Here is a 25,771-nt window from a genome sequence, read left to right as displayed (position 1 = left end):
CCGTTCTCCACCCTTCAAGGAGAAGGATCCCCTCCATCATGAGTGCCACAGGCACCAGGGCATCTTGCCAAATGAGAGGCTTCCCTGCCATGTGCCCCTATCTCACCCAGGCTCCCCTTTCAGGAACAGGTGACAGAAGGAAGGCTGAGCAATGACAGCACCCTTCTCATACAAAGATCTCACTCCTGAGCTACAACAGGGAGGGGCGTATATGTAAGTTGTTCCGTTCCTCCAGGACCCTGTCATCCCAGCTGTGGACTCCTTCACCGAGCCCTGGTGACCTCTATCGGGCATCAGCTAACCGATTTGTCTAGAGGACAAATCCTGACACAAAGCAAAATCAAACAAGCTTCTTGGGGATCAACCAACTCCAGGACCTTAACCTCAGCAACAAGCTGTGCAAACCAATGCCCCCACAGATGGAACAGTGTATGTGTATCTGTTTTGAATGTAGAAAGGAAATAAGCAAAATGGCCAAAATGTGATGAGGTCAAAGTTCTAAATTCCAGAAGCTTTGGCACCATGGCTGACCCAGTTCACTTTCTGGCTTGAGAATTCGGTCAGCAGGCAGGCGGGAAGGCTAAAGGAGGAAGAGGAAGTACATCTGCTTTGACCTCCTCACTTTCCAGATTCCCTTTCACATCTTCCACCTCCAGTGACCCAAAGGCAGCACCTGGATCTGCCACAGGAGGAAAGTGAGGCAGCAGAGGTAACCCCAGCAGGTGACCATTCCCGGTAATGAGCCGTAGCAAGCTACATCACTTATGCCCAGCTTGTCGCTCTGGGCCCCTAGAGTCCCTGAGCTAGAGATGCACTGTGCTCTGAGCAGTGAGGCACAGCACACACTCATTCCTCCTCACCTACTCCCACCTCAACTGCTGGGGATGGATCTGGAAAAGGAAGAGGGAACAAGAGATGCAAGGCATAGCCTGGGCTATGCAGACTTCCAGTTCTCTACAGCATTTTCTGTAGAACCTGGGTACTAGTTTTTTCTTCTTGGGTCCCTTTTCCAAGGTATCATGGCAAAAAAAAAAGTCAAAATCATAATCTACCCCTCATAAAAGGCAAGCTCATTCGGGTTCCTCCCGTAGGTAACTTTGTTTAGACCCACCACCACCAGATGAGCCACAAGCTCATTCCATCAGGCAGTCTTTCCTCTTCCACCAAGAGGCACTTAGACGCTTACCCAATGCTGAGCAACCACTCCTGTTCCTTCAGTTCCAGCCACAGCGGGAAATGAGCCAGAAAAGGGATAATGAGAGTACAGGATGGAGATGGGGAGGCATAAAATGGGTGAAAACAGGAAGTATAATAATACTCACAGGGCATCGGTGGACCAGCCAATATGCCTTCTCCTGGCAATCCAGCGCATACCTGTCTGCTTTATTCCTTTCCTTTCCAGTCCTGAGAAGCCAAAAGCCACATACAGGCCAGTAAGACTTTGCACCTTTTGCTCAGTGAGGTACCCCACTTCTGATGGCCCAGTCCACTCTCCCCACCTCTCCAAATAATCTGTGTTTGCCATCATCATCATCATCATCATCATCATCATCATCATAGTCAACACTAATATCACACAAGTATTAACTCACTTAATGCGCCCAGTGACCTTGCCCCCCTGACTTCGCAGTTCCAGGGACTGAACCAAAGGGACACTGAATGCCCTGCAGAGGGTCACACTGTCAGCAAGGGGCAGGGTGGGATCCGAACAGGCATCTGGTCCCAGAGTCCAGCTCTGTCTGAGAGCTACCACGCCACGGTGACTGGTCCCAGAGTCAGACCGCCACCACCTTCACCACCAGGGCGAGTGTGGAGGACATTCTGGGCTGACACCTGACTACCCAGCTTAATTTCTCCCGGCCTTGATAGACAACACAGTCAACATCTGGACAGGCAGGCAGCAGGCATTGCCAGAGCTTGCTGATGGGGAAAATGCTGGGCCTCGGGGATCTGTGTGTCTCCCTCCCTGTCGGGTCCACTCTGTCCTTTCAAAGAGTTCATGACAAGTCAGGGTTTTTCCAAACCCAACTTATTATGGTAAAAGGCTATTTATTTTCCCTTATCTCCATCTCCCCCTCTCCTCATTATGGAGAGGAAACAATGCCGTGCTTTCCTCCCACGGAAGCCGGGCAATGGTAATTATCGGGCCACAGGTCCCATTCAGCACCATTTCCACGGCGACCTGCACTCACACGGTGAGGCTTGCTTTCCCAGGCAACGTGGGATGACGCACATGCCCTCCACAAGACGGCAGATTTATTTGCCAGCTAATGTATTGTGAATAACGTCAGCACATCTAGAGAGCCAGATGGGTGGAGAGTGCCATTCCACTGGGGTGTTTTGCCAACCTCCTCTGGAAATTAAATATAAACACTGTCACTTCAACTTCCCCTTGCCAACCTAACTGGATTTTCCACCAGGTTAACTACCCCACATCCTCAGGAGGATGGGCCACAGACGGCCTAAGGCACTGCAGCGTTTCCATCATGCTGGAGAGCCTTGTAAATAGTCAGTGGCTAATTGACAATAATGGTCCTTTTCTGGCTTTGCTCTTTGGCTCTGCTGGGACAGATGTACTTGGAGGAGAGTCGTGATGAATAGAATCCGAAAGAACCAGTAAACAAGAAAGAATCTTAGGTTGTCGTATTATGATCTTTTTTTTTTCTTTCAGCAACAGTATTGCTTAATCAATCAATCAATAAATCATTTGTTCACATATTCACTGATCTCCCCCTATGTTCACAGTACTGAGAGTATGGGGTGCCTGGGTGGCTCAGTAGGTTAAGTGGCTGACTTTGGCTCAGGTCATGATTTCAGGGTCCTGGGATTGAGCCCCGCATCAGACTTCCTGCTCAGTGGGGAGTCTGCTTCTCCCTCTCCCTCTCCTTCTGTTGTTCCCTCTACTTGGGCTCGCTCTCTCTCTCTCTCTCTCTCCCCCCCCACCACTCCCCCCATCAAATAAATAATAAAATAAAATCTTTTTTTAAAAAGTACTGAGAGTACATTGGTGCACCAAAGAGACTATTATAGACTAAATCTTTGTGAGCCCCTCAGAACATATATTGAAGCCCTAACCTCCAATGCGATGGTATCTGGAGATGGGGCCTTTGAGAGGTAATCAGATGAGGGTGCCTGGGTGGCTCAGTGGTTGAGCATCTGCCTTTGGCTCAGGGCATGATCCCAGAGTCCTAGGGTTGAGTCCTGCATCAGGCTCCCTGCAGGGAGCCTGCTTTTCCCTCTGCCTATGTCTCTGCCTCTCTGTGTCTTTCATGAATAAATAAAATATTAAAAAATATGTATGTCTACAATTCTTTGATGTTCCTTCCTTTGAGAGGAGGGTTCATGTCCTCCCCTCCCGGAAACCAGGTGGGTTTTTGTGGCTGGTTCAACCAACACAGTAATGTCAGAAATGGCGCTCTATGATTTTGGGGGCTAGGCCATAAAGGGCGGGATAGCTGCCATCCTTCCACTGGAATACTTGCCCTTGAGGCTTCCAACCACCTATAAGCAACGTGACTTCCCTGGTGCCACCATGCTGGGAGGAAGCCCAAGCCACCTGGAGAGGTCCAGAGGCCCCAAGACGAGGGCAAGAAATGCCCAGCCAGTGGCTGCAGGCCTCCAGCTCCAGCCTTGGACTGCATCCACTTACGAGACTCAGACCCAGGCCTGCCCAGCCAAGCTCTTCCCAAATTCCAGATCGACAGAAACCTGTTTAGATAATAAAGCAATTGTTGCTGTTTTGAGCCACTGAGTCTTAGGACGATGTATGTTCCCTAACAACAACTAATTAGAAAAGTCTCTTTTGAGTAGACATTTGAACTGAGAGATCTCTCTCTGAAGGATAACAGGACCCTATTTGTGTTTCAAAAATGCAAATGGGAGCAGAGAGACCAGTTGGGAAGACACGGCCATGGCCTGGTTGTTTCATGGTGAAGTTGTTTCAACCAGGGCAGGGAGGTGGGAATAGGTGGGCAGAAGGAGTTTTGCAGGAGTCGGCAATAGGACTGGATGACTAGACACTGGGTATGGGGCCTTGGGGACGGGAGGTAAATGGGGCTCCTTCCACTGATGTGGGTAACACCAGAGGAAGAGGTTTGGGGTATGAGGGAGAGAAATATTCAAATATGAACAAGTTAAGTTTGAGCCGTGACATCAACATGAGATGTTGAATGAGTAGCTAGATGCTGAATCCTGGATTCAGAAAAGAGGTCTATGTGGAGAGGCTCAGTATAACAAAATGGCTACCTCAGGAGCGAACCTACATGGCCAACCTAATTTCATTGAGACCCTGTGTTTGTATTGATCAGGCTTCTGCAGAAAAACAGAAAGAGTAGGAGAGTAGATAGATAGATAGATAATTTATTTTAAGGAATAGCACACTATTGAGGAGGCTGGCAAGTCTAAATTATGAACGACACACCAGCAGGCAGGATGCAGGGAAGGGCTGATGTTGCAACTTGAGTCCAAAGGCAATCTGGAAGCAGAACGCCTCCTTCCTCAGAAAACCTGTCTTTTTTTTCTTAAGGCCTTCAACTGATTATATAAGGCCCACACACACACTATGGAGGTAATCTCCTTTACTCAAAGTCTACTGATGTAAATGTTAATCTCACCTAAAAAAATAGCTTGACAGGACACCTGTGTGGCTCAGTAGGTGGAGTATGAGACTCCTGATCTCGGCATTGTGCATTTGAGCCCTACAGTGGTATAAAGATTGCTCACAAATTTTTAAAATCTCAAAAAAAAAAAAAAAATACTTTCACAGTGTCATCTTAGACTGGTGGTGGCCCAGCTATCTAGGTACCATGGCCTAGACAAGTTGACACACAAAATTAGCCACTGAAGACACGAAATCTGGAATCGGAGGCAGCCTCTGAGTCAAGCAATGGAATTAGTGGGGAAAAGCCAGTATCTCAGAAGGACAGAGCCTTTTATGAATTGCTCATCCCAAGGCATCTAGAAGTGATGGAGGAGGGGACGTCCTGTGACATGGGAAGGACAGAGCTTTATCTAGGCTGAGGCCAAGGCCCAACTGGTGGGGCCTGTGGGAGCCATTGAGAATAGTCCCAAGCTACCAGGGAGCTAGAGTATCCTGAAAGGCATATGTCAAGGTCTGCAGGACTCAGGATCCCTGGGCTATCCTACTTAGAGCAGAGAGCTGGGGAAGAATAAGGGGGTTGCAGCCCAGTGTGGAATCCAGCAGAAACTCAAAGTAATACTAGCCCAGGTTCGACCATTACCTCACAGAGTGACTTTGCCGAGGACTGTTTAAACTTTCTAAGCCTCAGTTTCGCTATTTGTGGATGTGAAGGATGACCAGAATTACTGTGAGCACTTCCTTCTCACCAACAGCAAAGGAGACAGTACACAGACCTCACCAAAAGAAGCCTTAGGAACAAATACAAGTGATGGGAAGTTAGAGCACTCCCTGCAGTGCTCTGTCTCAGACATACCCAGGCAGAAACATGTCAGTGGTGAAAGGCCCACACCAGGTCTCTCAGCAATGCTCCTCTACCTGAATCTAAAGCCTCAAAACAGATATTTTCCCTTCCAGGCAATAAAGCCATCTGCCATTGGAATTTTTGTGTTTCCCAAACTGGCACACCTGCATAATAGCGCTCACCTTTTGTGATGGCTAATTTTATGTGTCAACTACTAGGTCACGGGACACCCAGATATTTGGTCAAATATTATTCTGGATGTATCCCTGAGGGTGTTTTCAAATGAGAGTATGTTAAGTTGAAGGCCTGAATGGAATGAAAGGGGGAGGTTGATCCTCCCTCAAATGACAGGGAATTCTTCCCACCTGATGGCCTTGGGCTGACACAGCAGTCTGTTCCTGCCTTGGGACTCAACTAAAACATCAGCTCCTGGACCTCCAGGCTGCCAGCCTTCAGACAAACTTATGCCACCAGCTCTTTGGGTCCCCAGCCTACCAACCGTAGGTCTTGCGACTTCTCAGCCCCTGTAATTGTGTGAGCCAATGCCTTAGCGTACAACTCTTGATATACATACATACATATATATCCTATTGTTTCTCTAGAGAGACCTAACTAATCTCCCACTACTCCAATCCTAAGACTGCCTGATGAGAGCCCACTGTCCAGCTCGACTATGCACCAGCAAAGGTAGACCTTTCCAGAAAATGGACTTGCCAGAGTGAGTGAGGCTAGGCCAGCTTGACTTATCCAGTTTGGTAATATCTGGCACTGGTCCCCAGATATTCCTGACTCCTCTGTATTACAGGCACACGATAGGACTGTACCTCCCCATCCAAACTCCTTTGAGGTTGGGCACAATGATAGGAGCTGCTTTGGTTAAGGAATTATGAGCAGAAGTGACATGCATCACTTGTGACCCACACAGGCTCTGTCTCCCTCTGCTCCAGCAACAGGCAAAGCCTGGATGGTGCTGCTCCTTCAGCATGGGTCCTGGAGGGGGCACAAAGCATGTCAGGGCCCCAGCTAACCCACAGTGGGCATGTAACACAAGCACTATGGTTTTGTGCTCCTGGGACCTGGGGGCTATTTGTTGTAACAGCCTGACCTCTGATCTCATCCTGCCTGATTCACTCTCTCCAACATTTACGTCTGGCTCTCCTAGACAAGGCAAAGCCCTCATAAGGACTTCCGGCTCCAGTTCTGAAGTGGACAGCAGGCAAATGAGAGCAGCAGTGGGTGGTTCTACCGTGCGAATCCACTTAAAATCTCTTTATGGCTTCCCGTGGCCCTTAGCACAAAACCCTCCCACAAGCTGCTCCTGCTGACATCTCAGGTCTCACATCTGTCAGTTCCAGGCTCTAGGCTCTCTGCTCCAGCTAGAGCTGCCTCAAGTGGCCATTCCCCTGACTCCAGATTCTGAAGACTTCCATCTGCTTTGATGTGGTTTCCCCCGCTCCTTCTGGAAACCCCAGTGTGAGGCCCCCATCTCAGTGTAGCATTGCAGCCTGTTTGCTCATCCACCTGACCCCAGATTGTGCCTCCACGTTCCCCATGCCTAGCCTAATGTTTAACACAGAAGTGCCCAGTAAAGATTTATGTTAACAAAAGGAAACAAAGAAAGAAGGTAGGAAGGAAGGATGACTAGTGGACAAACGTGACCTTTCACTTACCTGTATTGCTCTTTGGCCTGCATAATGACAAAATCCCATTTGTAGTTAATTTTTTTGTTCAAGAAATTGTAATTTTCCTAGAAATGGGAAACAAAAAGAACACTGAGCCCCATGACATACGCTGTGTGCAGAGGGCAGAAAGCTTTAAGTCAATGATGGCATGCCCCTGGCCCTGCTACAGCCTCACCCAAGCCAAATGATCTCCCATCCTGGCTTTGCAAAGGCATTCATTCAAAAGGTAGCACCAAATTCTCAGAAAGCCTTGCCAACAGAAGCCAGACCCTGGCTTGAATTTTTTTAAATAAATATATCCCAAATCTTACTAGGAAAGGGAGAATACAGTGGGAGAAAAAAGCAGAAACTCAATATTCAATGACAGAGCATCACAAATGCACAGACAAGTCCTAAGATTGGCATGATGTTGGCACTTCTAAAAACATGTTTGTAAAGAACAAAAACACAGCAAGATTGTTGCTGTCTGCCCAGAAACCTAGCCTTTTGAGGGCGAGGGCATGTTCTTTGAGAAATCTAACTCGTCTGGCCTAAAACAAAAGCTACACTATTGTTTTCTCATCACACACTCAAGTTCAAATCTGTTCATCACATACTATCCATTATCATGCATATTAATTGTCTCATTGTTTTAGGACAGCAAAAGGAAGGTAGTAGCTATTGTGTGTCCAGTAGACACTGAGGCAAGGGTTTCTATTATAGCAGGAGAAACTGAAGCTTGACATGGGGAAGAATTTACTTCAGCAAGCTGCTTCCAAACAGATGGATGGATGGATGGTGGGTAGATGGATCCTGGATGGGTGAATGGAGGATGGATGGATGGATGGATTGATGGTGAATAGATGGTGGATAGATGGATAGTGAGTGAATGGATGATGAACAGTGGATGGAAAATGGATGGGTAGATGGTGGATGAATGGTAGCTAGATGGATGGTAGGTGGATGGATGGATGGTGGGTGGATGGATGGTAGATGGATGGATGGTGGGTTGATGGATACTGGATGGATGAATGGAGGACTGATGGATGGATGGTGGATAGATGGAGAGTTGGTGGATGGATGGTGGATAGATAGTAGATGGATAGTGGATGGTGGATGGGTGGATGGTGGATGGATAGATAATGGATGGATGATGGATGGACAGACAGTGAGTGGACAGATGGATCAAGGGTGGATGGATGGATGGATGGATGGATGGATGGATGGATGGACAATGAGGGTATATGTGATATCACAAAGGGGGAAGAGGAAAAAACAACTCAAGACTTTATTCCAACTATAATAGCTTATACTTGAAAGCATCTCTGTACCTTTTCATATTCTTCTAAAATCCCTTTCTTTTTTATATTTCGCTTGGCCAGATAGATGGCTGAAAAAGAAAGCAATGACATTTTCCATCATCATCATATTTTAAAACTGCATCTGCATGAGGCTGCTGTGGTTGGCTTGGTGGGGAGAAGTCTCAGCAGACCCCTGCTCCCTTCCCTGGGAACACTCCCAATACAGATGTGAACTGACATAAAGGTCATGATGACAGCAAGACAAATGTCACCAAAATGCAGTGAGTAAATAAGTAGCGTATTAAGCACTACCAAAGGCATGGGGAGGTACAGTTTTACCATAGTCTGTATCTTCAGCAGGCCACTGCTGGGTGGGCCAGAAATATGGTGTCTACAAAAGAAACCAGGAAACCATGCTTAAACACTAGGCTGTGACTGTCGCCCTGAGCCCCCAGTCCTGTGGCTTGAGATGAAACTACCTTAGCCCCCTCCCACTCTTTCTAAAGTTCTGATCTGTGATGATATGAAACCACACAATTACCTTCTCAGGTAAGATTAATCCCATATAACACCAAGGTCAAGACCAAAACCCACCTGAAATCGGTAGAGGCTGTTGTCAGGCTTGAGAACGAGATTCCTGGGATCTTGCAGGGGATAAATGTAGCCATACTTGACAATAAAGTTCCCCAAGTTCTGTGCCTCTGAGAAGACACATGGAAGTTAAGAGCAGACACAGAAGGCGGAAGCACACTGCCCAACCCCCACACAGTTCTCCAAACTCCAGGAGAGGTGCTTCCATCCTAATGGCACTTCATCCAAGGAGTAAGGACAGTGGTTCCTGAACTTGGCCATAGGCAAATATCAGCTGAGGAGGCATGGTAAGAAGAAGATTCCTCAGCCCAATCCCCAGAATGACAACTCATAAGTCTAGGGGGAGCCAGTGAACCCAAATGTTAATGAGTGTCACAGGTGGTCCACTGTAGGTATATGGAGAAGCTTCTTTGGGCCCTTTGGGTCTAGAGAAGTCCCCAGGCGCAGGGAAAGAATGTCTCTGATCAACAGAAAGTTCCTCACTCAAAGAAGAAAGGAAAGAGGAAGCCATGTTTATTGCCAGCTTCTATCCCAAGCTCAATTCTCCTTGCATCCCAGGCCCAGACCCCACCCCTATTGCCCCCAACTCCTCTACACCTCCCTTTAATTCCCACCCACCTCCAGTGTGCTTGAAAACACAGTCTTATTTCTGGATTTGTGTCAGTTAAAGGAAAACCTTCCTGGTTCTTTCTCAGAAGCCCCAATGAAGCAGGTGTCTTTTTCATAGATCACTGAGAAAGAATTCCACCTCCAGTCCTCCGGCCCAAGGACCCAACCCACATCCCATCCCATATCTCAGCCTTCAAAGCTGAGAAGACTTTCTCCCCAACCCTCCTTCTTACATCATGTCTCACTCCCTCTGTCATTGACAAGTCTCATTTTTTTATGCCTTGTTGTACCAAGTCTTTTTTCTAGTGGGAAGTCTGTTCCTTAGAGTCTCTCTGTTCCAATCCACCCCTCAAATTGCTGCAGACATCCTCGCTTACATATGATTATCATACATACTGCCATGTTCAAAAATCCCCCATGGCTTCCTATGACTTGTCTCCCAGATAAAACTTGGAATTTGCAGGGGCGCCTGGGTGGCCCCAGTTGATTAAGCAGCTGACTTGTAACTTCGGCTCAGGTCAGGATCTTGGGGTCCTGGGATCGAGCCCCACATCTGGCTCAGTGCAGACTCTGCTTAGGACTCTCCCTCTCAGTCTGCCCTTCCCTAACCCATGCACATGTGAGTGCACGCTCTTTCTCTCTCTCAAATATATAAATAAATCTTAAAAAAAAAAACAACTTGGAATTTGCAAACATGCCAGCTATAGTCCTACTCCTCCCCTGCCCTGCACACCCAGCTGAAGTCATGTCTCCCAATTTCCCCTCCTTCCCACTCCCTGTCTCATTCATTCCATCTGTACACCACTGCTCTGGCTAGTGTCCCCTCTGGGAAGACAGACTCTTGGGGCTCCCCTCCACAATTCCCAAGCATACCTTCTTTTGAAATCAGTTATATGTGTGCATCACCCCCTCCAAGAATTCTGTCTTGGCTGATTCTTCCCCAATTATCCATTATTTACGTGCTCTCAATATTGTTGTATGAAACAACAATCCCTCCACCCCCATTATCATGCCTTCACTTTTGATCTGGTTGTTTTGCACATGAACGCCTTGTCTCTCCAATGTCCATTTCTCAGAGACAAAGGTTAAGCCTCCATTTCGTCTCTACCCTCCAAAGATTCATTGGCGGCGCTGCACACATGGCCATCCTTGTTGACCGAGTGCCTGAGGAGCTCTCACCCAGATTGGAGATCCAAAGCCGCTGGGAGATCCACTGTAGAACATCACTTCCTGCAAACCAGAAGTATTTGGCCATCGTCAGAGCTTTCGAGCACATCCCCTGACCTCTACACCCTCCTCCACGCTGTTGCCTGAGTCTCTGCGGGGCTCAGCTGCGTTCTCATCCCTCTTCTGCTTACAACTTTCAGGGACTCCTCTCCACTGCTCCCTACTATGTTCACTCCAAACCCTGCAGCCATGATTCAGGGTCATCCAAGAACTGACTTCAGCCAGACTGCTAGTTTAACCTCCCACACACACCCTCAATCTTCACCTCTCTTGTAGTACTTCTTTTCTTACCTTACAACAATTGGTGCATTGACTGTCATTCAACAGATAAAAAGTAAATAGCCTAAGTCTTAACACTGAAAAAAAACAGACCCAAGGCATGCTGTCTGCGGGGCTCCAGATGGAGTCTGGTCACACAAGGGTAAGTCAGAGCAAGAGATGGGAGGAAAAGTGGGAATGAGCTAAGAGTGAGGGGATGGTTCTCCTACGCTCCCAAGTTCCCAGGCAGAACTCTGAGGAGTCAGAACATTCTAAATTCAGACCTGACCTGTCAGGTCACTGTGAAGGTATTTTGGTCAAAGCAGGAGGATGGGACATATTTGGTAACACTATGGGTTGGCTTATAACTTTGGACAATGGGATGTGGACTCCACTTGGGAGTCTGCAAGTCTTAGGGGCTGGCCTGGGAACAATGCAGAGTGAGGACTGGTGGGGGCAGGGGGGAAGCAGGAGAGGCAGACAGGGATGAGATCAGGAGAAATCAGGACACAAGCACCCCTCCCACCTGCCCCCCAAGGATTCAGCTTTATCTAAGGGCCAAAGCAAGCCAAGTTCCACCAATAATCTAAAACTGTTATAGGACCCCAAGGAAACCGTGTGCTTCCTCCTCACCCTGGGCCCTGCAGCCCCATAAGCAGAACAGGTTCCTTGTAGGAGGAGCCCACTAGCATTTCCAAAGAAGGACAAGATGCCCTGGAACCAACCACCCCAATTCAGATGCCATCTTGCAAATACCAATGGCCATATTTTCCAGCAACTTCAGCCTGCTTTACAAAGGTCACATTGGGCCCCTGCCTGCACGGAGACTGACCCACAGAACATATTGAGAAGGAGGATCCGGGTCTGAGACACCATTACCAATGTCCTTGTGGCTAGACTATTCCAAATGATACTTCTCTCCTCAGTGGTCGTGAAGGGGCATGTCTTCTGGGCCCCTCCAGAGAAGGCCCTTATAAGACCCACTCACTCTCCAGGCTTAATTACCTGCCCACAGCTAAGGGTGGACAACATGCGATTCTTACTTTCCTCTCTGTGCTCTGAGGCACAAATTGTCTCTGTCTATGCCCACATGCCCACCATTATTCCTTTCAGTGGGATCTCCTCTGCTGCTCTTTGTTTTATTCACCCCTGGTTGGCTTTTCTAAAGCAAAATTCTCCATCTAAGATCCTCCTTAAACTCCTAGGACTGGATGTTTTAGACTTTCCACCCCGGGTCCCCTTGAATGCCACTCAGAGGTATGCAGACTGAGAGAGAGAGAGACTCAGGCAGACAGCAGACTGATTAGCGCTCTCCACCAAGGAGCCAAGGGTTTTCTCATCCACTTGACTGCTTCCTAAAATAGACTAAATAAGATTACAGGGCCACCAGCATCTGCACCACATGGTGTATGCTAAGAGCGCAGCAGGCTCCCACGTCAGCCACCTTCATCCCCAGAGGTCTGGGTCACCTGCCATCCGAGGAGTTAGATGCTGATTACCCAATTTGTGTGCATTAATGCTGACGCAGGACCCAAGGCTTCTCCCTGAGTCCTGTTCCAGTGGCAGCCGAAATTCAGCCACACGAAACACAGCAGGGTGGGCCACCTCGCCCAGACCCAGGAGCCAAGGGTGCCCCGTGTGCAAGGAAAGAAAGTAGCTTATGTGCGCTGACCATGGATAAGGGGATGGACACCTGAGTCACATTGCTGGGGTCAGATCCAAGCTCAGCCATGTGCAAGTTTAGTGACAGGGACAGGTTGCTGAACCCCTCTGCTCGTCCATGGCCCCAGCTGCAAAATGCAGATGGTCACATCTACCCCAAACTTCATCGTGGGTCTTAAGTGACACAGTGTGGGAAACTGCTAGCTATCACCACACATCAAGCATCCATGCTGGCCGACCGTGTGCCCAGGACTACCTCACTTAATTCCCGCAATCATTCTCTTAGACAGGGATTGCTATTCCTGCTTTTAAAATGAGAAGATTAAGGGGTGCCTGCGTGGCTCAGTCTGTGAAGCATCTGCCTTCAACTCAGGTCATGATCCCAGGGTCCTGGGACCATGTGAGCCCCACATTGGGCTCCCTGCTCAGTGAGGAGTCTGCTTTTCCCTCTCACTCTGCTGCTCCCCTGCTTGTGTGTGTGGGAGTGTGCGTGCGCTTTCTCTCAAATAAATAAATAAAATATTTTAAAAATAATAAATAAAGTGAGATGATTAAGACAAGGGCTACACAGCTTTAAAAAGGTACCTGTAGGATTCAACCCCAGGGCACCTGACTCAACGTCCAGGACTCATTGCACAGTGCTCGAGGAGCACTGACTCATGCATTAAATAAATTTCTGTTAAACCTCCACCCTGACCAACAGCTATGCTAAGCCCTGGAGTTACCCAGATGAGCAAGACGAGATAGTTCCCCTTGAAGGGCTTCCCAATCCAGCAGAGAATTCAGGCCAGAATGAATGACAACCAGGAGCGGAGTGGGGGCAGGGGCAGGGATGCCTTCAGGAAGAACTGCCCCAGGGACATCTTAAACGCTGGGGGAAAGCAGAGCAACCTTGAGAAGTCTGCCCATCAATCCCTGCTCTTTGGATGCCATGTGCTACTCTGGTTCCTAGCCTTTCCCAAGTGTGGCTCATCAGAGTTCCTTTTCCTTCTGTGAGCTACTCTGTCCCATTCCATCAATGGCTCTTTTGTTCCAACCAGCTGGGTTGATTTTCTGTTGCTTGCACTCCAGGAACCCTGAGCAACACTTTGCTGGCATGGGCGCTCCTTCCAAGCAGACAGAAGGAAATGGGACACTGTTAGCCAGCTTGCCTCTGCCAAGACCAGGGCACCCTGAGTGAAAAATAGGTCATGGTGGGGGAGAGAGTGCAGGGTCACAAGGAGTGGTGCAGAGTGGCGAGTCCCAGGCTGGTGCTTTGAAAATCTGGTTCTGAGGACAACTGTCTCATTAGGAAACATACTCTCCACTGAAAAACCAGAATCATAAAACACATACAACATATTAATCAAAATTCATTCTTATTCTGCGATTCATATCCCTTCTGCGGACATCCTCAAATGATGTTCCTTTATCCCACATCCAGAGAAAAGAGACCCTGGTGCCATCAACATGGGGTAGCTTAAGGTGTCAATAGGAATAAGAAAAGGGTAGAGCAGAGACCAATTTTTTTTCTGCCAGATGTACTTTTTTTTTTTTTTTAACGCCACCTGATTTCATTAAAACAGGGCAAACAGAAAGTGACTGTAAAAGCTTTTTAAATGACCTCCTGGGAGGGATGGCTTCACAAAGTGACCTCCTGATTTCTTTTCTCCTTTTCCTTTTGACCACTTCCCCAGAAGGAGGCTGTGGTCCAGAAATCAGTAAACTTACCCTATAAAAGGCTATAAATTTTTCCAGTTCTGTGGGCCACAATTCAGTCTCTGCACAACTACCTGACTCTGTCATTGTAGTACAAAAACAGCCAAAGATAATACATAAACAGGGATGTGGGGGGCACCTGGGTGGCTCAGTGGGTAAAGCGTCTGCCTTCAGCTCAGGTCATGATCCCAGGGTCCTGGGATGGAGACCCCCATTGGGATCCCTGCTCAGCAGGTAGTCTGCTTTTCCTTCTCCCTCTGCCTCTCCCCTCTGCACATGCATGCACACTTGTGCACTCTCTCTCTCTCTCAAAATAAATAAAATCTTTTTAAAAATAAGGGTGTGGATGTGTTCCAATAACACTTGCTATACAGATGCATGCCATAGGCTAAACTTGGACCTCCAGCTATAGACTGGCAACCTCTGCATGTGGACGGTTCCAGGCCAAGACTATGTCCCAAGATACATTACCTGTCATGGCGTGAGGGACACTGGTGACCAGAACCTTCTGGTTCTGCATTCTGACCCCCGTCTCCGGGTTCTGCATATCCTTCACTAAAGCTTCAATCTGCAAAACAGAACCAAAACCACTGGCTGACCAGAACTGTTTCAAAAGCCAAGCAAGGCCCCTTTCTGCAGCATGGAGGGAGCAAAAGGTGCAAAGATGAATACAGGGAGCTTACCACCAGGAGCTTGCAACCTAGATGGACACTGAGGAAGCACAACACAACCAGATTCAGCATGTGCCTCCCAGACACAAACACCCTCACTGGTCATGGGGAGCTCAGAGACGTGTGCTCCAATGTAGAGCTACTCACAGGCCCAGAGGGGGAAGTGAGACTCAGCCAATGAGGATTTTGCTGGACAGAAAGTGAGAAGACACAGGAGCCAATGTCCAGGGAGAGAGCGGCGCAGACACCAGGGGCAGACGAAACAGGAACAACAGGTAGGGGCCAGATCACCATGGGCCTTGAATGCCATTCCCACAGCGTGAATTTTGCTCCAGCGGCGACTGCTGGGCAGTAGCATAATTCAGCCCATGCTCAGGAAATGTGGCCCAAGACAGAGAGAAGAATGCTGAAGTATGAAGAAGTTTGATGTTTGAAGAAGGTGCAGAAAAGCGGGGAGATCCATGCGAAGCTACTGCAATGGTCCCAGCAAGAAATAGTGCCCCCCCCAACCACCCCCACCACCTCTGCCCCTTCTCAAGAGAGCAGCCAAAGAGAGTCTTTCAATTATTTTAGAACGTGTCACTCCTCTGCTCGGAACCTTGCAATGGCCATTTCCACTCAGAGGCAATGGGAAAGCTCCCCTACTGGTCTGCATGGTTGGGACTTCTTCCTCCCTGACTCTTCTCCTACCACTGCCCCCCACCCCGGCTCCCTCGGATCCAAGCCACCCTGGCCACCTTGCTGTTCCCTGACCATGCCAAGCACATACCCAGCCTCCTCCCCCGGGGCTATTGCTCTGGCTATTCCCTATGCCTGGACCATTCTTCCCTACGTAGCTAACTCACTCACCACCTTCTTCTGCTAACACCCTGACCGTCGTACTTAACGCTACAACCTGGAACTCCACCCGTGGTATTCCTGTTCCCCTACTCGCTTTCTCCATAGCACCCACCTTCTAACATAGGAAATTCTCTACCTACTGATTACCTTGCTTACTGTGCGTCTCCCTTGTCCCTAGAAAGTAAGCTCTTTAAGAGCAGGTGTCCTGTCTGCTGTTATCCGATGCTGTTATTGTGCGTGCTGGCACACTGCTGGACACGTAGGTTGTACTCACTAAGCAGCTGATGCATGAATTAATATATACACGAAGGCCAGGGCAGGAGAGATAGGAGGGCACTGCTCTTGGAGCTCTAGTTAACTCGAGTGAACTGTACTTGCAAGTGATTGACTTGTTCAGTGAGGGTGGCACTCCTGTGATCAGAGCCGCCAGTCACCAAAATAGAAAATGTAGGAAGTGCAAAGGAAGGAGCACTTTCTGAAAGCAAAAGCTTCTGCTTTTGGAATGCCGACTGAGAGAGCCACCACCGGGTCAGGCAGGTGACAGGAAACCGAATGTCCCAAGGGAAAGAGACAGGGGTCAGAGCTATGGATTAGTCATGAGTATCAGAGGGAGGGGTGAAGCAAAGAGAATCGGTGACCTGTCCAAGAAGAGTGAACTCCAGGAGGACATCCACGAGGATGGCCCTGATACTCTGTATTTTTTTTAATTTTATTAAGAAAAAAAAATTGTTTTCCACCTGAGAAAATTAAATGGAAGTGAAATCAATGGAAGGATATTTTAAAACAAACCGGATGGGGGGATGCCAAAACAAACTGCTTAGTGGTTGAGCATCTGCCTTCAGGTCAGGGCATGATTGAGTCCTGCATCAGGTTCCCTGCAAGGAGCCTGTTTCTCTCTCTGCCTATGTCTCTACCTCTCTCTGTATGTCTCTCATGAATAAATAAATCAAGAAAGAAAGAAAGAAAGAAAGAAAGAAAGAAAGAAAGAAAGAAAGAAAGAAAGGGTTGGCACAGTTAAAAAAAAAAAAAAAAGATAAACCCAGATGTATCTCCTGTCAGTGTTTACAATGGACATCGACAGGACCTCATGTATCAGAGGTTTCAAGCTTCACACTCCCCCAGGAAACCCCTCACCCATGAAGAAACCACACATTCCCCCAGCCTGCTGGGTGCTTGCGATGGTCAGCCAGTCATTCAACAACCAGCCAGTCATAATTGACTCTGGAAAACCATAGATAAGGCAATGCGGTCCCCAAGCCCAAGGAGCTCACTGTCTGGTGTGAGGATGTGATGATGGACCAACATGGGAAGTACAATGACAAAGGTGAGATCATGGTATCGTGAAGAACACTACAGTGCCAGGAGGGGGTCAGGAGTGGGGACTCCAGCAGCAAATCTTCAAAAGATGAATAGGAATCAGGCACCAGAATGGGGGGGTGGGGACCAGGGCATTCCAGGCTCCGGGGACAGCAGGAGCAGAAGCACAGATTGCCAATGGGCAAGTAGGAACGATCCCTGTCCTTCTCTATCCAGAAACCCTCTCCTGCACACAGCTAGATGTATCCACCCGGAGGGCCATACCCCAAACCCAACCTGTCCACAGTCTAGCCTACACCCAAACCTAAACAGGTCACTGACTCACCTGCTTCCCCTCAATGTAACTAACTCAGTTATATCATCATTATTCTCCTGCTTTTAAATGAAATAAGACTCTCCCACTCCACAGCCCTTTACAATTACCAGTCCTTTTAGACTTTGCACAGGGGCTGTGGTACAAAGAAAAGAAACCCACGGTTCTCACAGCTCTGTGGGGTTTCCTTTTTCTACTAACTGTGGGATTTCACTTAACCTCTCTACATGTCCTTTCTCTACCATAAAACGGGACACCAATAGTCTGTGCCCAAGTAATTGACACACTTTTGTAATCTCTTAGAATCCCATTAATTGTGGAAAAATACCTTATAGGGACAGATATGTTTTATACTCATAAAGATACATGAGCATAAAGATGAATACTTTATCAAGGCTCCCGGGTGGCTCAGTCGGTTGCCACTCTGCTTTCTGCTCGGGTCATGATCCTGGGGTCCTAGGATCGAGCCCCACATCCATTGGGCTCCCTGCTCAGCAAGGAGTCTGCTTCTCCCTCACCCTCTGCCTCTCCTCCTCCCCCTCACACACCCCCCCACCAGGTCATGAGCAAGCACTTCTCCCTCTTTAGATGCCTGGGAACAAAAACTCTATTCTCCTCGCCGTTCAAATACAGGTATTTATTGAGCTTTATTAAGTGTGCAGCACTATGGGGGGTGATACAACAAGGTAAAAGAGGTCCATAGAGGGCTGGGAGGACATTTATATGAAAATAAAAAGTTAACTAAGATAAATGCTGGAGATCTGGGTGCAGAAAAAGCCTAGTTCAAATCCCTACTCAAAGTATAAGCTAGGTAAATCGCTGAAATTTCACTAAGACTCATTTCTCTGTAAAGAGAGATGACAATAGTACCTCTATCATCAGAGGGATGTCTTAAAGATTAACCAACATGAAGTGTTTAAAGCTCTTAGTATGGTGCTATGCACAGACTATTCAGCAGATAGCAAGTGCAGGCTGAATTAGGCACCGAATCACCGGGAAGGTGCCAACTGGAATAGAAGCCAAGAGATGAGAAGGATGGCTGAGAAGATCTCCAAAAAATGTGCATGGAGGGTGAACAGGATCTCCCTCGGGGGTGAGGAAGGGGCTCCCATCCAAGGGAGGGATGGCCTGAGAAGGACCCGGGGTCCTCTAGGCAGAAAAGTGAAGAGATTGATCTTGGCACCCTCGGGCATTGTCGGTGGCAACGCAAGATGGTGCAGCTGCTTGGGAAACAGTATGAAGGTTCCTCCAAAAATCAAAAACAGGATTACCAGCAATCCCACTTCTGGGTGTATATGGCAAAGACTTGAAATCAGGATCTCAGAGAGATACGAGCACTGCCGTATTGACGGCAGCAGGGCTCATGAACGCCAAGGCATGCCAACGGCCTAAATGTCCGTCAACAAATGAATAAGGAAAATGTGGCACAGGCATACAATGGAACACGAGTCAGTCTTTTAAAAAGAAGGAAACTCTGTGACAATAAGTGTGCAACAATAAGGATGAACCCAGAGAACATTTTGCCAAGTGCCATAAGGCAGTCACAGAAGGACTGCATGATCCCACTTACGTGGGGCACCTAAATTCATAGAATCAAAGAGTAGGATGGTGGTGCCAGGGGCTGCGGGAAGGGAAACGGGGAGTTGCCAACCAACAAGCATCACATTTCAGCTAACCAAGGTGAATAAGCTCTAGAGATCTGCTGTGCAATATGGTTTGTACACTTCAGAATTTAGGGGGTAGATTCGCACAATAAGTGTTCTTACCATAATAAAACACAATGTTAAAAAGAATGATAGAGAGATTGACCCAGCTGCAGTGGAGGGGAACGGTCATGCTGGGGAGCAAGAATGAGTGCTTGTGCATCTGCCCACTTTCCCGGCTCACAGATTGTTCTGGAACAGAAACTATCCATTTCGGGTCCATTCAGAGCTGCCATCCTCGGCCTTCTGCAGTGCCAGGGCCTGACACAATCTTGGCCACAGGGTCAGCGGAGAGCCTGCCGCAGCGAGGGAACAAAGGGGCAAGGCCAGCACTTCCCTGGACATGGGGCCCCGAGGAGCTACAGTTTATGGGGGTCACTCCTTCTGCAGTTCTCAACTAACCACGAGCCTCGGATTTATAGGCCACTCCAGGAAGTGCCCGATTTTCTGACACAAGAACTCAGGCCTCCTCCATTCCCACATTAGCTGCCAGATGAAATCCCATATTTATTCAAAAACTTTTTGGATGAAACAGCAATGTTTCATAGAAACAGGGGGCCCAGATATTGAAGAAATAGAAATTGCCTTATGAGTTGGAAATCTGAGTTCCTCGGATAGAAAGTCAGTGGATTGGATTCTTTCTTGTCACATTAAAAAAAAAAAATCTAGTTATAAAGAGTTTGAAAATAATCTTCAGGGGAGGAATAATGAGAGTTATTTTAAAAACACAATGAGGGGAGTCACATTTCTTTGCAGCAGGTGTGTCACCCTTCACAGAAAAAAAAGGGCCGGTGGGAGGAGGGAGCGTTACATGAACCTTGAGGACATTTTGAGGGCGTTCAGCCCAGTGCAATTCCACTCAAGTTTCCTTAGAACTTTCCTCACATAAAGTCCTCTGAGGGGTCTCCCCAGTCACCCAAGGAAACAGTGAGAGCCTCTCACTGGTATGGGCTGAACTGTGTCCCTCAAAACTTACATGTTGAGCCCATAATCCCCAGTACCTCAGAATGTGAGTGGTAATTAAGGTAAAATGAGGTCATCAGGTGGATCCTAATCCAATAGGGCTGTGTGCTTATGAGAAGAGGAGATTAGGACGCAGACGCACACGGAGGGAAGGTCAGGTGAGGACACGGGGAGAAGGCGGCTGCCTGCGAGCCAAGGAGAGAGGCCTCAGAGGAAACCAACCTTGCCCACATCTGGTGTTGGGTTTCCAGCCTCCAGAGCTGTGAGGAAAGAAATTCCTGTTGTTTAAGCCACAGGGCCCCCCCATACTTTGTCATGGTGGCCCAAAAAAAAGAGTAGACTCTGTGTTCTATTCATCCAGCCCAAGAGAAAAACCCCTTTGCCCATTGCAGAGAGGAGAGAATCCCAACCATTTCCAAGTTCTCCAGAGAGCCGGCAAGAAGCCCTGGCCTTTCTACTCCAAATAGCTGCCAACTGTCACACCTCCCCCTGGTGTCCCGTGGGTGTCCCCGGGAGATGAGGAAGAGGCCGGCCTTCCCCACCCGCAAATGTCAAGCCCACTCCCAACCAGACTCAGCCAACTCTCATTCCCCGGCACGGATAAATGCCGCACAACCAGGCCACCCATAACCCCATGTTGGGGGACAGTGGCAGGAGGAGGGTGCCGGCCCCACATCTCCTCTCTCAGAAGCCAACGTGCTGCGACGTGACTGCAGGCGTGCCAGGGAACCCCAATATCACAGAGGAGCAGACACGATGGCTCTGATGGCCCCGACAGCCCACCCTGCACGCCCACGCTGCTCCTCACATTAAGGAGCTGTCACTCACTGTGCAAGATCTCTGGGCTAGAATTTTCCTTCCAGCTGGAGAAGGCTCCCAGGGGGATGATAATAACCAGTCCTTCTCTCTACACAAAGATAGGCGGAGTGACCCAGAACCACAGGGTTGTTTTGCTAACAGAGAGAAGGTGCTCCTGCTAACAAGCCTGGCCACACACAGGCCAGCTGCCCCCCTGCCACCTCACCCCGCCGTTGCATGCACCCTCCTGAGCCCCATACCCTCATCAGTACTCAGTGGTCGTCCCCCAAATCCTCCTCTTCCCATCTTGGTCGAGGCCTGGGAAGCATTCTAGATAGCCCCAGACAATAGCAGCCAACTTCCAGGGACTCTGCTTTTTTCCTGAGATGAGTCTTACCTGCCCACTAAATCCTGCCTCGTGGGACCATCGAAGCTCCCTTCTGGACCGTCAGGCTCTGCCTGTCTGGCTTCTGCCTTTCGACAGGCACATCTCCAGCCTCCTGTGTGACCCCCAGCTCAGGGTCCCCAACCACAGCACTACTGACATTTGGGGTCCAGGCCATTCTTCGTTGTAGTGCCAGCTGTCCCGGGCATTGAGGGATGGCGAGCAGCCCCCCTACCTTTACCCACTGGATGCCAGTAGCACCCTCGTCTCCAGATGTGACAACCCCAAATGTCTCCAAATGTTGCCAAACAGTCCCAGGACCTCTCACTTCAGCTGTACAGTCAAATCGCCTGGAAGCTTTTTTTAAAAAAAACTCCAATGGTTGGGTTCCATTGCGCTTAATTATTCGATTACCTGGTAAGCAAATCAGAAACCCTAAGGATGGGGACTTGATATCAACATACCATTAGGTGCAGCCAGCATAGAGGAGCACCCGGACCCTCGAATCACAATCATCCTTCGAGCACGTAAACTGACTCATTTTAAAACATCAAACAGCTTCTCCCCGAATGCAGAAAGCATCCAACTCCTCAGCATGACGTCCAAAGCCCCCAGTTCTGGGCTCCTAACATCCATCAACTCTTGCCACGCCAGGCCCTGACGTCTCTCTCACACCAGAGTGCTGTTTCACACATCTGCATTTTGTATCTCCCTGAACAGTCACTCATCTTCCCGTCCTCCTGGCAAAGAAAACTCATTTTCTCATACCTCAACTCAGTTACAACTCCCTCATGACACCTGTCCTGATCCCCCCCACGCCAGGCAGAACTGACCATCCCCCACTTTGTGTGATACGTATATGCATATCTTTGTGTGTGTGTATATATATATCTCCTCTCACAAGGTCTACCATGACCTTGGTAACACGTCTCTCCTTATTTATGCATCTGTCTTACTGGGAGGAAGGGGCTGTGTCTTAATCCCTACAGTGTCTCTGGCATCTGGCACAGCACCTAGCACATCAGTGCACGATTATGTACGCATGTTGAATGAAATGACACAAACAAAAAGATACCATACTCTGCCCATACCTCCTAATATTTCTGTTTCCGCACTCCCTTCCCAAGCAAAGGCGCCACACCAGAAAGCATGGCATCTAACCAAAGGCTTCTTCTCCACATGGCACCAAGAGAGTCAATGCCATGGTGTGTCCCAAGAGCAGCAGCAACCGGCACTGGCTGGGATGGTGATCTGGAAATCACAGAGGGGACAGGCCAGCACTAGGACAGGAGCCCACGCATGCTACAGCCATAGGGAGTGGCCCATCGTGTGTCACACACACACACTCTCACACAGTACATGCCATTCCCTCTGCCTAGAACATCCTTCTCTTTCTCTGCCTAGAAACCCCATTTATCCTTGGGTTCTCGGCAACACATCCCCTATGCACTTAAATCAGGCTTTCCCACAGCCTCCACTCCACCCCAAGCCCATAGCATAGTATCACATTTGGCAACAGATGACGAGCAGTTCTGTATTTTTCCTGGTTCCATCACTTAGTGGCTATATGGCTGGGGCAAGTCACCTCTCTGACCTTTAATTTCCTCTTCTGTAAATGGTGATGACAATGTTTGTCTTGTGGACCAGATGGGATAATGCACATACGTCCCCGCTACGAGGACACAGCACACTTTATAAATACTCGCTGAATATTTCAATGACTATTCCTTGAGCGGTAAATGACCTGGCACCCATGTCCACATTCCTTTGGTCTGGGTCCTTCTCCAGAAAGTTGGACATCTAGTTCAGCTGGCTCATTGTCAAGGACCTCCCCCCCACCCCCACCCAGAGCAGGGCTCCTGAGTACAGCTCTAAGGAGCTCTGTGACCTGACTGGGGGCCCCAGAATACACAACAGGCAGGTCCCTCCCTACAAGGCAAAGGGAAAAAGCCATCCTGGATGTGTGGGCAGGGTCTGTGGGGCAGAGAAGGACGTGGCTCTGCTCCAGGGGCTGGGGAGAACCAGCCTTCCCAGAGGAGGAGTGGGAAGTTGGCAGGTGAGAAGGGGGGAAAGGAGTGTTCCAGAAGAGGAGCCTGGGTATGAAAGGGCACAGGGTTCCTAGACAGGCAGGGAGGCTGTCGAGGCCAGATTCCACGTACTGTGGCTGCTTTGTTTTATTTTCCTGGAGAGCAGGCATAGAAGGCCTGTGGAAGGTAAAGAGATGGACAGATGAGTGGAAGCAGGATCCCGGGTGGCTGAGCTGAGCAGGTTACACTTTATCCTGCGAACATGAGAAGCCAGTGGAAGGGTTTAGGTTGAGGAGATCGGCATTCGTTTAGGAAAGAAAATCAATGTGTTTATGAAGCATATTGTAGAGGTAGGCAGGCTGGGGGTGGGGTGGGTAGTGGAGGGAGGCTGGAAACCACGACACCAGTCAGAAGACCAGGTAGAGACGAAAATCTCCCAGATAACAGTCACGATGGAAAAGAGTGTGAGATTTAGAACACAGAATGTCTCCAGACAATTGCTCTCTGAGCCTCTCCACAAGCCAGGGCTGCCCTGCTGTCTGGGAGAAGAAGGCAGTGCTGGAAAGATCCTGGAAGATGATTTATGGCTCTCAGATATCAGACGCAGATGGTTTCTCCTGCTTTTAGGAACTGGGGTCTGCAATACAGGCTCAGAGGGTTCTGAGTGAGACAACACTCCACCTCTCTGCTTTATGGACAATCCTCACACCTCTACTACCTGGAATACTTCACAAGCTTCTTGAAGCAGGTAGACCGTGTGTGACCCACTGGGTCCACAGGGTATCCATCCGGGGGGTGACTGGGACTGTGCAGGTTTTAGCATCGAAAGCCCTGGCCAAATCAGGACAGTCACCAACTACACCAGTTTGCCAAGCTCCAAGGGCTCAAGGCAGGGCTCTTAACTGTCACAAAGCATTCAGCTAATTCTACTCAACAAGATAAGCCTCAAAAGGCGTCCGCTGCACTGTGAAATATGGCTGTAGATGGAATGAAGAGTGAGCAAGAGATCTGGGACCTAACCTTTGTCCATCCCCCCCGACACCAGTCATCTCAAAAGTCCAGTTCGAACCCAAAGCATCACCCCACGAGGTACATGCCACATCCCAAGCACCCCCCGGGGTGGATACCCTGTGCGGGGCCACTTGCTCTGAGAAAGCCTTTGCAATGGAAGGGAAAGGCTCTGAGTTCTGCTGCCCGCACAGACAGACCCGAGATCCACCAATACACACACCTGAACGAGGCATCTAGGGGCGCTGAGAGCAAGGTGTCCCTTTATCCTACAAATCACACCATCTTCGTGCGGTCTCTGGGTACACACCACACACACACACACACACACACACACACTCTTGGGGGTTAGAAAAATGGCAAAAATGTTAATTCGACATCTGGGAGCCTTATGGTAATGCCAGGATCCTCTCTCACACCTGACACAGCCTCGGCCGAGCCGCCTTCTGGCGCCCTCCTCTCCAGAGTAACAGGTTGTCTTGCAGCGGCCAGCGGACCATCGCCCCTGGCTTCAGTCTCCGCTACAAACAGGTGCCGTGGACATCTAACCATCAGCCTCTACAACGCACGCGAGCGTGCACACACGCACTCACGGAGCACATAAGTCATTTAATGTCAGCGAGCAGCACTCCCGGCCCCCAGGGGTGCCCTCCACTCCCGGCCCCGCGCCCCGCGCCTCCCCAGCATCTCCGCGCACACTTCCCGGAGTCGGGGCCCCGCGCACCCCGCACCCCGCGCCCCGCGCCCCGCGCCCCGGGCCCAGGCCCCCCGACCGCGCTCACCTTCTGCAGAAATGCCATCCTCGGCCTGTACTGCTGGCCTTGGTGTCGGATCGTCATCCCGGACCCCGCGCCGAGTCAGAGCCAGGACGCCCGCGGCCGGCAGCAGGGGAAGCCCCCGGCGAAGGCGGCCGCCAGCCCCGCACGCGCCGCGGCGTCCCCGGGGGAGGAGGGCGGCCCCGAGCGCGGGGCGGGGGCGGGCGCGGGGGCGGTGGCGGCGGCGGCGGCGGGAGGCGGGAGGCGGGGGGCGGGGGGCGGGGGGCGCCCCTCCACCCGGCCTCGGCCCCCGCCCCGCCCCGCCCCGGGAAAGCCGCGGGGCCCCGCCAGCCAATCAGCGCGCCGCGCCGCGGGCTCATTAGCATGCGCTGCGCTGCGCCGCGCCCACCTGCCTCCAGGGGGCGGGGTCCGACGCCCCGGGCCCCCCCCATCCCCCGCCGCGGAGCCGCAGGTGAGCCCCGCGGTCCCGGGCGCCGCCGGGGAGGCTCGGTCGCAGACAGCGGGCTTGTCACCTGGGGCAGA

The 25,771-nt window shown here is 49.8% G+C and overlaps 1 protein-coding gene across 4 annotated transcripts in view; it reads right to left on the bottom strand.

Annotated features, from left to right (window-relative positions):
• RGS9 (regulator of G protein signaling 9) overlaps positions 1 to 25,448 on the bottom strand; it is a 70,464-nt gene extending 45,016 nt beyond the window's left edge. For 2 of the 4 annotated variants that reach the window (XM_025999635.2, XM_025999637.2), the window contains exons 1-6: positions 25,256 to 25,448; positions 14,920 to 15,016; positions 10,783 to 10,833; positions 8,998 to 9,104; positions 8,743 to 8,794; positions 8,434 to 8,492 (exon numbers count right to left, since the gene is read on the bottom strand). In XM_025999635.2, the coding sequence (XP_025855420.1) occupies positions 8,434 to 8,492; positions 8,743 to 8,794; positions 8,998 to 9,104; positions 10,783 to 10,833; positions 14,920 to 15,016; positions 25,256 to 25,312 (423 nt within the window). In that variant the 5' untranslated portion in view covers positions 25,313 to 25,448. Of the gene's footprint in view, positions 1 to 1,322; positions 1,405 to 7,111; positions 7,189 to 8,433; positions 8,493 to 8,742; positions 8,795 to 8,997; positions 9,105 to 10,782; positions 10,834 to 14,919; positions 15,017 to 25,255 lie in introns of all 4 variants that reach the window. The other 2 variants (XM_025999633.2, XM_025999634.2) reach the window with 2 other exon arrangements.
• Between the last annotated feature and the right edge of the window lie 323 nt (positions 25,449 to 25,771).

Source organism: Vulpes vulpes, chromosome 2 (assembly GCF_048418805.1).
Source record: "Vulpes vulpes isolate BD-2025 chromosome 2, VulVul3, whole genome shotgun sequence".
Lineage (NCBI taxonomy): Eukaryota > Metazoa > Chordata > Mammalia > Carnivora > Canidae > Vulpes > Vulpes vulpes.
Note: the sequence above shows the minus strand (reverse complement) of the source record. Positions and strands in the feature narration are given on the sequence as shown.